At 31.8% G+C, this 17,692-nt stretch overlaps 1 protein-coding gene across 5 annotated transcripts in view; it reads right to left on the bottom strand.

Annotated features, from left to right (window-relative positions):
- Nucleotides 1–17,692, bottom strand: part of LOC145266986 (histone-lysine N-methyltransferase NSD2-like) — a 136,816-nt gene that overhangs the window by 86,730 nt on the left and 32,394 nt on the right. For all 5 annotated transcript variants that reach the window (XM_080122829.1, XM_080122832.1, XM_080122831.1 and 2 more), the window contains exons 2-3: nt 14,747–15,407; nt 4,619–5,464 (exon numbers count right to left, since the gene is read on the bottom strand). In XM_080122829.1, coding sequence (XP_079978955.1) covers nt 4,619–5,464; nt 14,747–15,326 — 1,426 coding nt within the window. In that variant the 5' untranslated portion in view covers nt 15,327–15,407. The remainder of the gene's footprint in view (nt 1–4,618; nt 5,465–14,746; nt 15,408–17,692) is intronic.

The raw sequence follows: 17,692 nt of genomic DNA, 5'->3' as shown, positions 1-17,692 counted from the left end.
CTAGAAGTAAAGTTTAGTATCTGTTCTGATACTACACTTTATCTTTATTTTAGATTTGATCTTACAAGCCACAAGGTCATTTACATAGATAAAATAAATGCGTGTGTGTGTGTGCGCTTGTATATCAGATTTCTATCAAGGTTATGGGAATATTACTTTTGCCTGCACTAAGACGGTTACCGTATATTAATAACTATTACCTTCTCATAATTTATGGTGATATAAATATATGTAAAAACTGGTCTTCCCATTTATTATAAGGTATTTATTTCCAAATACATAAAAATATGAAGTGAATAAAAATTTGTATAAAAGTTAATTTTGTAATTTTACCTAAAAATAGAATTTTTTTAATTAAAGTGTCTTAATTAAATATAATATATATAAATATATAAGTTTTTTTTACCTAGTTTCTCGCAAATTATTTATTATTATATTAATAAGATAAAAATTCCCTTCGCCAGGGGTTAACAATGATTCCCTTTTCCCAGAAGTCCAAATGTAAAACTTTGCATGAGTTAAAAAAAAAAAAAAAGAAAAAGAAAAAAAAGAAAAGAGGGGGAGATTAGAATTACACCACCATACTAGATTTTTTTTTTAAATAGTGAAAATTTTTGCTAACTAATTAACTTTAAAAACCTTAAAATATTTTGATAAAAAAAGAGCATTTTTATTTTTACATATATTTTTGTTTACTTGATGCCAATTGTTTGGCTCTTGTATAGACTGCAGCCACATGAAACAAATTATTAAAAGCATGAGTGGTTCATTATGGAATTTATGGAATATTGGAAATGTTAAAGTGACCCGAAAATCAAATGAGGTTTCAATAATTTATTTAAAAATAGACAAGAAAAAAAAAGAAAAAAAGGTATTTAAGAAATTATGAGAAAATAAATGATCATAAAATAAATGAGAATGATTTAAATAAGTTATTCAATGATTTGGGGTATTTTTAATAAATTACGGAATTTTTTTAAATAAAAGTGAATTAAATTAAAAGGTAATTAAATGTTAAAAAAAAAATTAAATTAAGTTCATGTCAAAATAATTTAAGATAAGCATTAACTCCTGGTATATTTTGATAAGAAAAACAAGTTTTCCACTTAACACCAATTTATAGACTATAGGAGTTATTAGTATGATGCGTGAGTGCTTTGTGAATTTAATGTTCAAAATTACATAATACTGGAAATATGAAGATGGCCAGAAAACCAAATGAGTTTACAATAATTTATTATTAAATTTATGAGAGAAAAAAAAAATTTGATTTTATAATTTATGAAAAAATGATCATAAAACAAATGAAAATGATTCAAATAAATTATTCAATGATTTTTTATTTGTAATTATAGAATTAAAAGTAAATTGATTTTAGATGAAATGTTTAAGGGAGGCGGTTGCATCAAAATGGCTGCAGTTTATTGAAGATACAAACAACATGGCTGAAAACCCGTCATCAGTTGAAAGCAAAGTTTTAAATAAAAATAAATTAAGAACTACGTCTTTTTTATCAAAATACACTGAGATTTCCCAAATGGAATCCCTCCAAACCCAAAGTCCCACAAGAATAAGTGATATAAACTAATGTATAGTCTGTAGCTGTACAGGCAGTCCATTATTCGCCCACAATATTCAGTACATTTCTTTTAAAGCATTACTGAAAAAATATACCAAAGACTGATCAACTTTTTTTGCAAGCAGCTATTCCTTATTATTTCACACATGAACTATGATAAAAATAAAACGAGAAAGTATAGAATAATTAAACATAAAAAATATTTTCTAATGACCTGCATGTTTTGGAACAAATATCAGACATCTCTGGTTCCTGACATGTCCATTATTCACCAACAATATTCAGTAAATTTATCTTCCAACGTTTAGGCATAAATGAACAGTATAAATTTTATTTAGCACTAGCCATGAGACCTGGTGTTGCCTGAGATTGAATGAGGATCAACAAATGTTTCCAGACTTCCAATAATTTTATTGCTATTGAAATCAGTGAAATCGCCCATTTTTCAATTAAACTGATTGATTGACTGCTCTAGTTGGGGACTCATTGCGGTGCACCAGGAGAAAGCTTCACATACCTCCCTGCAGTGACATAATCCACAATACATTGGAGTTTACATTGCACTGTAGAGAAACTACTGTGGATTCTATAAAATTATTTATATATAATGGCTTGAATTTAAGTTTAAAATGTAAAAATCAACTGTCATGGTTTAATTGTGTTCTAAACAGAAACATTCATTTCGAACATGCCCCGTCGTATTAAACATACTATTGATTTTATATGCCAGGTCCTTCTGCTGTTTGTGTGGTGATAAAAATCCTCAAATGTACTTTTGATATGAGGCAAAATCAGACTGTTCCTTCTTTAATTGGATTGATTTTAATTATCAAAGAATAATCGGAGGTATTTCAATACAAACCCTATCTAAGAACACTCCCAGACACAAAGTACATTTGTGTACCCAACAAAAAAAATTTGGCCCTGCTGTTTTGAATTCCATAGGAAAAGAACTCACACAAACACAACATACCCCTTTTATATATAAGTAAAGAGAGATTATCAAAAAACTTGACAAAGTAGTAATTTGTTTTCCTAAAACAAGTTATTCTAAAATATATACTGTAATATTTACTATGTAAACTATGATGGAAAAAAAATAAGATATAGTATAAAAGTTTGCTTTTGCGCGAGGGGGTTCTGTGTAATTTATTTAAAGAGTTATACAAGATGAAAAAGGTTGAGAAACACTGGCTTAAGTGTTAATGTATATTGAAGACCCAAGCAAAAACAAATGCACTATTTAAAAATAAAAAATTTCTTTTTCATGGTCGTGTAATTGTTACAAAGCATAAAGAAAACTATTTTCAAATTTATTAGTTTGTTTTTTCTTAGAAAATTGTTAGTAGACAGATGAAATTTAGATCATTTGGATTATTCGGACTACTGTTCTCGTCTTGAATATAATTCTCACATTTCGGTCGATGTAACCTCTGATCTTTTCAAGTGCATCTTGTCAAACTAAAGAACCTGTCCATAATTTCAAATTGAACTTTTTATTTAATCCATGAGAATAAATTGTTCCTGCTCCATTAGGCATCGCTGGATAGTATTTTAATTATATTACTAGTACTGTCTGTACTGATCGAACCTTCAACCTGAAGAAAACAATTACTTAGAACTGATTACAAATAAAAGTACTAAGTAATGGTTTTCCAGAGGTTGAAGGTTCAATCCTCAGCACAGGCAATACTAGTAATAGGATTAAGAATTATTTAAGGCTTCTACCCAGTCATGACTAACAGAACAAAAACAATCTACTCAAATGAATTAAATATAGGCTTTTGCTCGGAATTCCAGTCAGATTTCAGATTTCAACAAAACTTACTTGAAAGTCTGAGCTTATATCACCCAAAATGTAATAACATCCAAGATGAAAATGCTAGTATGAATAATACAAATAATCAATCTTCATTACAAAAGTTGTGAAAAACTGTTTTTGTTTGTTATATGTAGAAACTGGAGCCTTCTCTCTCTTTCCGCACATTAAAATTGTGATCGTTATTATCACCGTTTCATCTCTGGAACAGCCCGTGGTGAAATGTTCGAAGGCAGCTAGTCCACTCAAAAATCAGGCTGTTTTCTCCAGTTTTAAACACCCTCGACAACATTTAAAGAATTAAAATGGCTAACTCATGTGAGGGGGGAACGAAAAAGAAAAAGTTGATAAAAATAAAAACTTGTTGGGTAGAAGAAGAAAAAAAAGTGTAAAAATCGATTTGAATAAATTAAAAAAAAAAAAAAAAAAAAAAAGAAAAGAAAAAAAAGAAAGAAAAAATATAATAGAAAAATCTTCCCCATAAACTAGATTTTTGGGGCACCTTGGGGTCCCCCAATTTTGTTTCTTCAAATATAATTTTTTATTTTCCTCTTGTGGTAGGAATTTTTTTTTTAAGACCAAAATGCAGTCTAGGATTTAGCCAAAAAATATTGAGGAAAGAAGAAAAAGAAATCCCCTTCCCCCTTAAATCAAAATTAAATTTTAACTTTCCCCTTTTTTTATATATAAAAAAGGATTTAATGATACAACAGAGGTACAGTCAAAAATTAATGTTTCCAATTGTAGAAGAGAAGGCACAACAAATCAACCTTAATACTTGATATTTGCATAAAATCTTTCATTTTAGCAAGAAATTAATTTCTAATCAATTTAAAAGCTTCAAAATCACTTTCTAATTTCAAAGATTCACAACATAAACCAATTTTTTATAGAGTAATAGCAGATTAAACTGGCTGACATCTGTTTATTTTGTGACTTTTTAAAATTGGAATTTATATTGAAGCCTTTAAAAGTGTACATTATAAAGTAATTAATGAGTCAATTAAAAGTTTATAGGCAAAAGTACTAGGTTTTTTTTGTGCTTCAAAAATATCTGACAGCACCCCTGTTGTATTATTGAACAAAAAAAAAAAAAAAAGGTCTTATTTTTATTTCTTTTTTAGGCGGCTTGTTTTTTCTCTCTCGAAAATACAACTTTCACTTTCTTCTTCTTCTGACTGCTATCAACTGCTTCAAGATAACAGTTCAAATTCATTTACCTGATGATGTAGGTCTGCTTGTAACGCTACCTCCTCCTCCTCCTCCTCCTTCTCCTCCACCACCAAATTTAGACTTGTATCGAGCCTTCTGTTTTTGGCTCATCATACTCCATTGTTGCCTGAGATATTCAACTACCATTTGCTCATCAAAGTCTGCGTGCTCAGAAAGAACACCTTCCCTATGTTTCTGACAGAACATATCAAACGATCCATCGTCTCGACCAGCTTTTGGGGCCATGATGCTAGTGACACCCATATCAGGCTCACCAGACACTTTGGCCTTTTTCCGCTGTGGAGACGAATCGTTTACAACAGAGTCAGTCATGGGAACAGTAGGGGATTTACGCTTTTTAGTTATGGCTCCATTAAGCACGGACACACTATCGTTCAAACATGATTGCTCAGTTTTCATTTTAGTGTTCTCACTTTTCGGCTTTGAAACTTTCGAGGCAACCTTAACGGCGGCGGGGGGTTTAGCAACTTCTGGTGACTTTACTTGCTCATTAACTTGCTGAGGTTTTTGTGGGGAAGTTTTGTTATTTTCATTCGGTTTTGTACTATTTATGATGTAGCGTGTTCTCCGCTCAACGTGTGACAAAGGTATGGCTGCCTCGGCTAAGCGGACAGCACGGTCCCAGACAAGGCGCTTGTGCTTACTGACCCCATACTTTTGTGAAATTTGGGATCTTTGTTTGGCAGGGGCCCTTTCGAGCATGTCTTCGACGTATTTGAAGAACTTGTCTTTCCCTTCAAATCCAAGTGTTGCATTTTCACTCACCCATGCTCGCTCGGGTTCGTCATAGAAATACTGCACATGGTAGTTTCGCACGCTACCCTTGCCTTTAACTGGAAAGAAAAAAGAAAGAAAAAAATTTACAGATTGAAAATAAACATAAAAAAATAATATTATGATGAGAAATAGATAGGTGAGGAGTCTGCACCCAAAACATAGGGAAGCCTATTTTTAGTGATCATGGATTTGTTAATCTGAAATAGAATCAGTTTCTTCTTTATTATTATTATTTTGTTTGTTTACTGTCATTTTTTAATAAAAAAAGAAAAATCATTCGATTTTTAATTTTCTTAAAATCATTCTTTATGGCACAAAAGTAAATTCACTTTTGGATCCAGTCGCCAAGTAAAAAAAAAATCAGATTTTTCAACATATGAAACAGTAGAGTTAGAGACAAAACAAGTCAAGGTGTCCCCTTATGCTAAATAAGCAAATGAGAAACAAAGAGAACATTACTATGAGAAACAAGGAGTTTAGAAGCCTGCAGCTCGAACCATAAGACAATTTTCAGCAGTTAATCTGAAACAAAATCAGTTTCATTTTAAAAATCAAATCATTTCATTTTCTCAATTTACTCACACATTGACAAATGGCTGATGAGGATGATGATTGTAACGTCTTGTCAGACGAGTGCCACTCCCTCAGACATTTAAAATCCATGAGCCCAAATGCCTGAGGGAGTATCTATACACAGATGATGTTACAGAGTCTTAGCTTTGTACGACAGCTAAGTCTCTCTCTCGGTTCAAAATGTTGAGATCCAGCAACAAGCAAGAGCAAGATAGCCAGCAACAAATTATACTGCAGACCAGCTTAATGCGGGTAATGGTCTTCCGCTTTATGGTTTTTTAAATCAGAGATTTGCTTCACCTAGAAAGGTTGCCTTCACCACGGCTTACGGGAGCCCTCTCCACCCCAATACACATATACACACACACACAAATATACACGGTGCGAGTTGGCCGTTGACCCAGAAAAAGGGTTCATTCGCCCTTTGGAAGGTCTTGACAAATGGCTACATAGATACATACATGCATACAATGTCTATGCGGCTTCTTGAACTCAAATATATTTAAATATACAGAAACACCAAACAAGCATGCTAGGCAAATAATCCAAGAGTTGTCAGAAGTACATCAAGACTTTCCCTGATAAAAAGCTGAAAGAATAAATAGGCCAATCAACAATGTGCTAAATATTTTCTAAAGTACATACATAAAAAAAATGTTTTATACCTTAGCTCAAAAGAGGATCACTCTACTATAACCATGCAAAGATTGAAAACACAGATCAACAAGTTTTTTTGTTTTTTTTTAAATTATTTTGCTGTCTGGGGAAAAAAAATGATTTTGGGTAACTTTAAACTGTTAGATTCAAATATAAAGTCAGTTTTGCCAAATCAGATCAAGGTTTTGTGCCTTTGAAAGTTATATTTTTTTTCATGTATTTAATTATTCTATGATATTCTATTCATTTAAGAAGATTGCATAATGTGCTTTCAAACAATTTTTTCATTGTTTCCAATAGAATTGATTGTTTTTTATATGAATCATATGAAGTCAAATAGTTTGTATAGTTCTTGTAGATATTTTCATTAGATTATATTAGTATAAATAGCTCTTTAGCACTTGAGGCACGTCCTATGCGATTCCTCTGCTGTTATGCAAGTAAAAGATATCTAGTTACTATAGATTTTTTACCTTGATATACATGTTCTTTGAGATCTAAATTAGTAAAATTAGTTATTCTATAATTTTATAACTTGTAAAATGAGTATGAAAACAAAAAAATTGCTGGAATAACTTTTCTGTTCTTTTTGTTGTATTCTGTTCTATTTATGGTGAATTTACTTTATGTAGAAAGCAACAAAAATTGACAATTTAGAAATGATGCTTGAAGATCAGGAAAAATTATGGCCATCTTACATAATATGCAAATCTTGCAAAGAGGGATTGAGACAGTGAACTAAAGGTTTATAGAAAGGTTTAACATTTAACATGTCAATAGTTTGGAGGAAGTAGAAAATCAATTATAACTTTCTATCGCGTTAATTTGAAATGTGTAAACTACAAGAATAAAAAATCAATACTGTATCCAGATGAACTCTCTGCTAGAAGGTCAATACCAGTGATGATTTATCCACACATGTTCACAACTCTGATTAGCTTTCTCCATAGACACTATTGAACTGGATGATCAAAGAGATTTAATTAAGGAACCTGCTGATCCTGATTTTTATGTAGATATAAGTTATCAAATACCCAATCATTCAATCAGAAAGAATCAAGAGATTTGATGAGGAACTTTTATCTTTGTAAGTAATTATCAGAGTTCTGGCATCAAACATGAAAGGAAAAAAAAAAAACTTCTTGCAGGATACAATAATAACTTTATCAAAACTGGGAGCAAAGCTGATTACATTTTTACTGAAGAAAACAACTTAAGTCTACTGTAATGATATTGAAAATCTCCTTATACAAATGGGTATTATTATTGCAGATAAGCAAGGTAACAAACATACTAGTAGAAATAAGAATGCAACTATCATTAAAGTTGGAATTTCAGTCAATGGGTTCAAACCTTATTCGTTTGGTATAATTGGCCCAGTTTTAACGAACTTTAACGAATGTGTTTGTGTCCTTATGTCTACTAGCATGTTACCTGACTTATCCACATTTTTATAAACTAGTTTTCTATTTTGTCTGAAATTTTATTTAGTATTTACTCTTTCATATATATTATATTCATTAACCATGTTTTATCTGATTCATTCAATATTTATATTCTTATCTATTTCAAATATTACATTTGAAGTGTCAGTGTGTGTTTCGTACATTTCTAAAAATGCAATCAATGTCTACACCCTATCCATACTACAGAATAGCAACCAACAACTTCTAACAAGAACACCCAATTTCAAATCTACTCAGTGTCATACAATATGTTTATCTAAACTTTCAAACACTCAAATACAACAAACTACTATAAAAACCAAACAATATTTAATCAAGATACAAAATAAGCATACAACATATTGTATACTTTATTTTAAATGTCGATATACTTTACAAGAACAAAAGTATGAGACTTTTTCTACAACACACACTATTGGAATACATTAAACCAGCTACAAAAGGGATTTATTAAGCAGAGCTACAAAATCTCAATTCTGATATCCTTCAATTTGGTATCATTGTTCAAGTTTTGAAACTTTTACATATATAATAAAATAAAATTTGGATGTTAATCTGTTTCTTGTCTGTCTGTCTCTCTCTCTCCACACACACACACAGGGTAGAATGATAAAATTGTCCTAGAAAAGACAACATAATTCCATTTCCGTTTGATGAAAACCATTTTTTTTTTTTTTTTTTTTTTTTTTAAATCATCTACTAGTTGGCCAGTTGTATATAAATCCCAGAGTGATAGGAGTCTTCTATCATGTCTGAAAGTGACATAATGTTTAACAAGCAAGATCAGAGATGTGCCGCTGTACAACTAATGCTCTCTACCTATCAAGTTATGACAATAGGACCATTGCCAGCGCCCTCAAAATGCAAATCAGGTCAGGATGGTTTGGCGCTTGAGGGTACAGCTTAACGTGGACAACCCACAGAGGGCCATATCACCCTACGTCACATTTTCATAATCGGCTTGAAAGTCAACACTGAAGTGCATTTCTTAACTATACATAACTTTATATCAAAATGAAATATTAAATGTCCTGACATATCTTCTACTGGGGAAAGATAGTCATTCTAATTCCCATTTTTTGTTCATGACATCAGAACTATGCAAGATATATCTCCTCCCAATATACAACACAACATTTAATAAAAACATTTCAGACACCAAACAAACATTCTTTGATAAAATGACAAAGTTTATTCCACATATGCACATCATTTGAAAGATAATAAAAATTGAAACAGTTTTAAGGTTTTGGAATTTTTGAGATGAAGGTTGATAATTTGTTATTTAGACTACCGTTCTCATCTTGGATGTTATTCTCACGTTTTGGTTGATGTAACCTCTGCAATGGCATCATGGTGCAACAGATGTAAGTACAAAGTAATAATCAGTTTTAACTGAGTCTGCTAGAGGTTAAGATTTTAATACTCAAAATACAATTACAAATTATTTAGGACTTCTCCCCAACTAACAGAACAAGAGTAAGTTACCTTTGCAAATTAAATAAAAGATTCCAAGTTCAACAAAAGGCACCTTAAGAAGATTAGATTACAGCGGTCAAAATAATGGCTAACCAGAATGATCCACCATTAAAGGTCAACCACTTGTAGACTGGAGAGGTCATCTGTCCACTGACACATTTTAACCACTTGGGCAGAGAGGTAAGGAAAATTATGTGAAATAAAAATTAAAATCTATTGCCCTATCCAGGGATTGAACTTTATGCTTTCAGTTTATAAGATCTTTGTTACAACAGTTTCCCTCAGTTTTCGTCTCATTTTCCTGAATTCACACATAACAAATGGAAAGATGTTTGAGGCATGAAAATGTGCTACCCTGTATAGGGACTGAACCCATAGTCTTCAGAATTCCCCTTTCATAATTTCTCATCCCATTCAGTTTCTATCATTTATTACAGCAGGTCCTGCATCAGGATTGAAGGCATGCAAAAAAGCAAAAGACACCTGTCCTGAGTGAATAACAAAATAAGCAGAAAACCAAAGACCCTTTTTGTTTCAATCAAAATATGATCAAAGGGAGAAAACATCTTTTTTGTTTCAAGCAGAGTTACCTCCACCCTTTTACCTGTTATGTCAATTTTCCGTGGATATATGAGAATGGGATGAAATAAACACTGGCAGGTGCCATTAAGAGAATGACTTTGAACACACATAAATGAAGATATATTATCTGTGATAGTTGTGATACATAAACTCAAGTAATATTGGACTAAGACCAATAGATGTAATTTGTATCGTTCTATGTGTTGCCTCTTTGCTTTGGACATAACCTTCTGCAAGGGATTAATAGTTATGATATGCTGACACTTCCATTTCATAACACTTCCCCATCAAGTGGGAACATGGTAGTGTCAGATCTACCTGGTTAATAGGGTTCTGGTGAAAATCCAGGAGTCAGCTCAGGATTTGTATCTGTCATTTTGTCTCTGTGTGTGACAAGCAGAAACACGTCAGGTATGGAATCACAAACCAATGGAGTGAGAATGACTTCACACAGGCAAGACAATCCTGAGGCACAATTTTCTTTGAGCTTCATACAGAAATCACTCATTTAACAACAACAGGGAAGTGACAGTGGTTAATGTTAGGCACTGAGTGTGCAAAGTTCGAATCCAATTTATTCTAAAGAAATACTTTCACTTAGGGATGTTGGCAATTTTCACATCATCCTTCCTATAAATATGAAATGTTTTTCTAGAAAGAATTCTAATTAGAAAAAATATTGGGGAAACGAATGCCAGTAATTATCTGATTCATTCAAAATAAATGAATGTTGCTCAACAACAAAAGAAAAACAGAAAATATAATATTAAAGTCAACGCGTCTACAGACACCAATAATAAAGACAAAATACAAACAACAACGAATAATTTCTCATAAAAAATCAAAATTAAATAATTTTATTGTGTACAGTTTTGATTTTTCTTACTACAAAAATTGAACTTGTAGAAGCTGGTTTTGAACAAATAAGAAAAGCAGTTGCCAGTGAGGGTTAAAGACATGCTTTGTATGGAGAAAAGTGATATGCGAATGATACGATGAATGTATAATGTTAGTCTTAAAGACAGATTTCGTTCTGAAGACTCCAGGGGGAGATTAACTCTAGACAGTCTAAGGAGATATGTGCAGAATAGAAGACTTAGTATGATGAGATTGAAAGAATCAATTAGAGTTCTCGGTTTATTAGATGTAGGTAAGGTAGCAGGGTATGTTAGTAAGTGAAGATCAAGGAAAATATGGGATGAAGTTTTAAGTTTTTTTTTTTTTCTTATATAGTTTAATACCACAATAATACATAATTTTATATTTGTGTGTACGTTCTTGCTACCCTTAAAAAAAAATGGAATTATTTAACTGACAAGTATTTTTACACTAAGGAAGAAAATAAAATGGTTAAAATAAAATTGGCCCTTTCTTATGATAAAATGCAGTGAACCAAGTGTTATGGTATCTGTTTGATGCATAGTTAGGGATTAATAGACTAGAATTTAATAATGTAAAAATTAGCACAAACTTAACCATATTTTACCATCAATTTAGCATAAAGCACTCATTCTGTCAACACACAACTTTTGCCCGTTTTTAACGGTCAAAAAATGTCTAATTACTATATATATATTTTTAATAGTAAAAGATATGAATTGTTAGAATTTTCAATAAAGACGAGACATATACAATTTACTTAAAGAATATTCAATTGACAATGACAATAATTATTACAGAAGAAAGGGACAATTTTTGCTTAATATTATTGAACCTCGCATAAATATATCTTAAACAAAATATTATTGTTAAAATTGAATTATGCAGATAGATGAAGACAGCAAGCGTGGAATTTTCACAGGTCCTGCTAGTCTATATACATAACCTAAACATCATACGACTAAAACGAATAGATGATGTTCAATTTCTAAGATTTATTTAAGTTTCTATTTGCACTGATTTTCATCATCATTTTAAAGAAATTCAATTGCCGTTTCACTTAGATTAAATTTTACTTTATTAAATTGAAGTATAAGATATATTTATCTTTTCATAAATTGGGATTTTTGAAATGAAGATAAATAATTTGGATCACAAATCATGCAACAGGAACTGAAGTGCATTGTATGTGATAGGTTTCTTTGGTATTGGTTTAATTTAATCAAGACATTAAAAAAATGAAATTAGTGAAAAAAAATTATGTACATACCTGTTATGGAATTAAGATCTCAAATTTTTTTTTTTTGCTTAATTTGGTCAATTAATTTTTTTTTTTTACAGAGGAAAATCAAATTTTAATGAGATCAATCATATCCCAGCTATCTTGTCTACTTCGTGGACAAGGAGGAGGGGGGTGCTAAGGGAGACAACTCCATCACTGCTTAAAGTTTGTCAACATTTGATGAGATTTTGAAACCTGGGCAGAAAAAATACCTAAATAAATATTTTAGTTTTTTCACTTATTTTACAGTTTTTCTGCCCTTCTTTAATCCCTTGTTCATTTGTCTTTTATTCATCCCTTTTTCGTTTAAAGGTATCTCCACTCCTCATCCACGAAATAGGCAAGATGGATGCAAGACAATTGATCTCATTCAAAATTTTATTTTCCTCTGTAAAAACAAAAAAACTACTTGATCAAATTAAGTGAACTTTTTATGAGAACTTAATTCCATAACGGATATGTACAATATAAATTTTGTTCAATATTTTCATTTTTTAATATCTTGATTAAACTAAACAAGTATCGTTTCTTTTGTCTAAAGCTGAACTTGTAAACAATCTTAAAATTATATAGACGGGATTAAGTTTTATGAGGAAGCTATAATAGCTCAATCTTTAGCGTGTCATATTTGTGGTCTCATATGCAAGTCTAAAAGTGGCCTGACAAGACATTCAAAGATTCAAAGCTAACATGCAAGCATCCTTAACAAAAGGAAAGTTTTTGTGTCACATATGTGAGCGTTCATGTGAGACTAGCTGGGTTAAAGAACATCCTACATGTTCATAGCAACTATTCGAAAAGATTGCAAACTTCTGTTAAGAAGCAATTACCATATATAATATATATTTTAAGAAAATTTACCAAAACTGTTTAATGTAAAAGCTTGATGAATATCATTATTTAACAACAGTATATATAAGTAAACAATGGTATTTTAAACTCAAAATGATCAAGATTTTATCTATTTCTTCTTGCCGAATTATAAAAAAAATTTTTATGTAACTTGAAAATTGTTTTCTGCAGAAACAACTGAGAATAGTCATATAATAAACAGAAACTTTAATTTCTTAGTGGCAACTAAAAATAATAAAATGCTCATCTTTTAGTGATTATGTTTTTTTTTGTTTTTTTTCAACTCATTACTTATTATGTCTTTTCAACCCCCCTTTTTTTTAAAATAAAACAAGCAAAGACAAATTATTTAAGCAATAAAAGTTTAAGCTGTGCATGTGTGGTCCCTCTCTGGTGCTGCATATGAGATGATGCCAAAAAAATAGTGAAAAATAGTGAAAAAAAAAAAAAAAAAAAAAAAAAAAAATGATGAATGTGAGAAGTATGAAGGGCCAAATATTGCCTCCACATTTTTGCCCAGTTTCAGAAAAATCTAATGGATGGAGCAAAAGTTATGGGGTAAGAAGTGTAATTTTTTGCAATTTGGGAGCATTTGTGACCCCCTTTGAGCTCCTGGGAACACTGAATCCCAGTGAAAATCGACAAACGGTGCAGTTTCACGCCTTAAGACATGTATATTTGAATTCAGCAACATGAAAAACCACTATATAGACATACATATCAAGTTTTTGAGTAATATGAAAAAAGAGCTCCAAAAAGGCATGTTTCTTTACCCTAAAAGTCCCAGAGGGATGCGAACCAGAATTTTGCCAGGGTCATCCATACTGAATTTATATTAAGAATAATGGCCTCCATATTTTGGCCAAATTTCAGGAAAATCTAATGGATGGATTAAACGCTATGGGGCAAAAAGTATAATTTTTTTTACCCCTTTTGAGCCCCTGGGGACGCAACGGAAATTTTAGCTAAAAAATAAATAAATAAATAAAAAAATAAATAAATAAATTTTTTACTGTGCATATCTATTTAATGAAATACAATTTGTGGCAAAATTTCAGGAAATACTAATGGACGGTTATCTGGCAATCATCCGGACTAACGGACACACGCCACTGAAAACATAGGTCCCTCTCCGATAAATTGAGGGACCAACAATATACTCATTTTTAAATGAAGGCGGTTTAATAAAAACATCTGAAGAAATTTCAATGTTTATACCTTTAAAAAAAAAAAAAAAAAAAAAAAAAAAAATGGACAGAAAAATCTTTATGATGTATGTATTCGTCACAGAACGAAGATGCCAAATTCCAAGAATTATGTGGGGTTGGCTAGTAACTTTTCTAATTGGCTAGTAAACGTAGTAGTATATACACATAGGAGAGATAGAGATTTGGAAGAGTTTTGTTATTTACTGCTGGAAATTTGTTACTAGAACAATGCAGTCATATCAGAAAAATATTTTAGAAACAAACAAAAAAAAATTCATACATACAGATACATATATATGTAAGGGTATGTGAGAGAAAATGAGAGTAAGAGAAAAAAAAAATAGACATTTTATTGCCTACCTCTGAGTTTTGTGTAGACTCCTTCAACAGGATCACAAGCGATAAGGCAAGGCCACCATGGATGACCAGATACTTTAGACCAGATGAGGTCCCCTACAAGCCACTTTGCAGGTTTTTCAGGAATAGGCTCTGCCTTTTTCTGAGCAGTTACGCTATCTCGAGGGAGAGTCGCAACTTTAGTCTTTTGGGGGTCCTTAACAGAAGGAGCTTTCATCTTATCCTCACTACATGCATCTCCTAACTCCTTGGATAGTGCATGACGATTCCTTCGACGAGTCGATGGATCCATGTGGGTCGAGATGACTTGCGCTGCTTCCGTTTTCACAGAGGCTTGCTCAGACAGTTTTCCATCTCCGTCAACTGAGGAGTCGGAAGAAGAAGAAGACGACGACGACGACGTGGTGGACGAAGACGACGACGAGGATTTTAATGCTGATTGAAAATGTAAAATTGAAGAGTTAACTTGTTCATTTAACGCACAATTCGAAGCAACTTTGCCAGGTGCAGCCAGTTTTGGATTGACACAACTGGTCGGAATTGAAGGCAACTGCGTTACCAATGTTGATCCGATGCCATTCATCAGGAGGCGCTCAGAGTTGCCTGGGATCGGGGATGGGTGAATGCACAAAGCAACTTTAAAAGCTTCCCATCATCAGTTGACCTGCAAGAAATTTAAAAAATGACATCAGTAGTAGTGGCAGTAGAAATTATGAATCACACAAAGAATCATCAAAGCAAATACAGTTTTTTTAATGGTGCTTCTACAGAATTTGAATCAAACTAACCTCATGTTTGAACTAAGGTTAGGATTAGTTTGTGGTTAGGGGACATAAAAAAAAAACAGCGCCAGTCACATGGTTAGAGTGGCTATCAACTCTATAGAAATTTAAATAATGGTATTACTTGCAGTGGTTCAATTCAGATCCTGTAAAAGTACAACTTTATTTCCTTTAAATGGAGAGGAGGGGAGGTTAAAAATTTGTTTAAACTAAGCATTGTTCAGGAGTTAAAAAAAAAAAAAAAAAAAAAAAATTTATTAATGAAGAAATAGAGATTAATTTGACGACTTAATTTCATAAGCAAATTATTTTGTGAAATAAGAATCTTTTTTATAAAGTCTGTTTTTGTACTTGAGATTAATGCAGGGGCGAGAACACACACTCCACACTTTAAGTAGCATAATTTAATTAATATAAATTTATTTTTGAAAAACTTAGTATAATTGCATGCAATAATTTTGTTATAATCTATTTTGGTGAGTAAAGGAAAATACTTGCGTCCCAAACGAACGCAGACCATACACACGGAGGTCCGTGGCAGCCAGTTGCAGGACCAGTGGTAAACACTGTAGACCTGTGGACTGGAACTAGATCCAGTGTCAGCTTTTGATGTTGGTGTAACCACATCATTAGCTGACCTCCAGAGTGTCTTTACTAATCTTGGGAGTTATTCTTGAGCAAATGCTTTGTGGATGAACTCTCCTGAGTTGTAGGACACAGCAGAGTGGAACCAGCAAAGTCGCGTTTTTAAAGGATATTGGATTTTTTTTTTGGGGGGGGGGGTCTTGCATCATGTCTTCACATGAGTATTGCAGACTAAATAGTGTCCGCGGACACACAGAATTGAAATGTCTCTATCCTAATAATTTTTTTAGATGGAATTTAATATTTTCAGAAAAAAAAAAATCTAAATGAGTAAACGCATTCACAATGTAATCAAAACATTATATTTCAAAGGTGTTGCTTCATTATTAGAGCAAAATTCAAAATATTTCACTTCACGTAAAAACCAATGGTATTTACTTGTCATGTTGCAATAACAAACATATTCAAAAATTACAAAAAACCATAAAGGTGGAAAATTAGTTATTAATGTAAACAGCTTTTTCGGAACAATTAGCAAAATTTTTGCTAAATTGACCCAAGTTGATCCAAGTTAAAAAGTTTTCAGAAACTTCCTTGTTAGGATTCAAACTGTTTTCTTCAAAAACTATTTTCATTAATAATTTTCTACCTTATCGTTTTTCGAAAATGTGATATAGTCATTATTGCGATATGACAAGTAGTGACCATTGGTTTTACTGGAAATTGAATATTTCGAATTTCGCTCTAATAACAAAGAAGCATTTCAAGTTAATTCAATTTCTACACAACAGAAACAGCCGGTTTTATATATTTATCATGCCACATCGGTAGTAAACTAATTTGCATATTGATGTGCAAAAAGATACTTTATTAACTAACTATATTGTTTCTGAATGATTATTCATATTTGGATTCTACGGACTACTGTTTTCATCTAGATTGCTATTTTCATGTTTTGATCAATGTAAGGACCCGTAACGCAGTGGATAAAGTACTTGGTAAAATTCAGTTGTGAGTTACAAGGTTACATTCTCAGTGTGGGCAACATTCAAAATACAACTGCGTATTACTTAGGACTCATACCTAGTCATGGCTGACAGAATGAGAGCATGCTACCCCCGTGGATCAAATAAAGGGTTCTGTTCAAAATTCTGTGCAAACATACCTGAAGAAGGTCAGAGGCTACATCTACCGAAATGTGAAAATAACACTCAAGATGAGTACAGTAGTTGGAAGAATCCAAATAATAGGAATAATTAACTATATGTTGTTATATTTTTAATTTCATGATTGTTTTGATCTTAATATAATACGAGGTGCTTTCAATAACTTTCCAAACTTTTTTTTGTACAGGCATTTAAAATTGTCATAGACTCTTAAAAATTCAATATATTATTGTTACACGTCTTATGAGATGACTGACCAATTTTTATGATTTCATGTTTAAATGAACAGCTACAGCAGGAATTGGAATACACCATACTATAGCCTGATTGTCGCAGTTAGTGAATTTTAAAATTGCAATCTGAATGTGAGAACACTTTAAAAGAACAATATGCAATAAAATTCTGTTTTAAACTTG

The sequence above is a fragment of the Euprymna scolopes genome, chromosome 42, assembly GCF_053919585.1.
Source record: "Euprymna scolopes isolate OS-2025 chromosome 42, ASM5391958v1, whole genome shotgun sequence".
Taxonomy (NCBI): domain Eukaryota; kingdom Metazoa; phylum Mollusca; class Cephalopoda; order Sepiida; family Sepiolidae; genus Euprymna; species Euprymna scolopes.
This window is presented reverse-complemented; position numbering and strand designations above follow the sequence as displayed.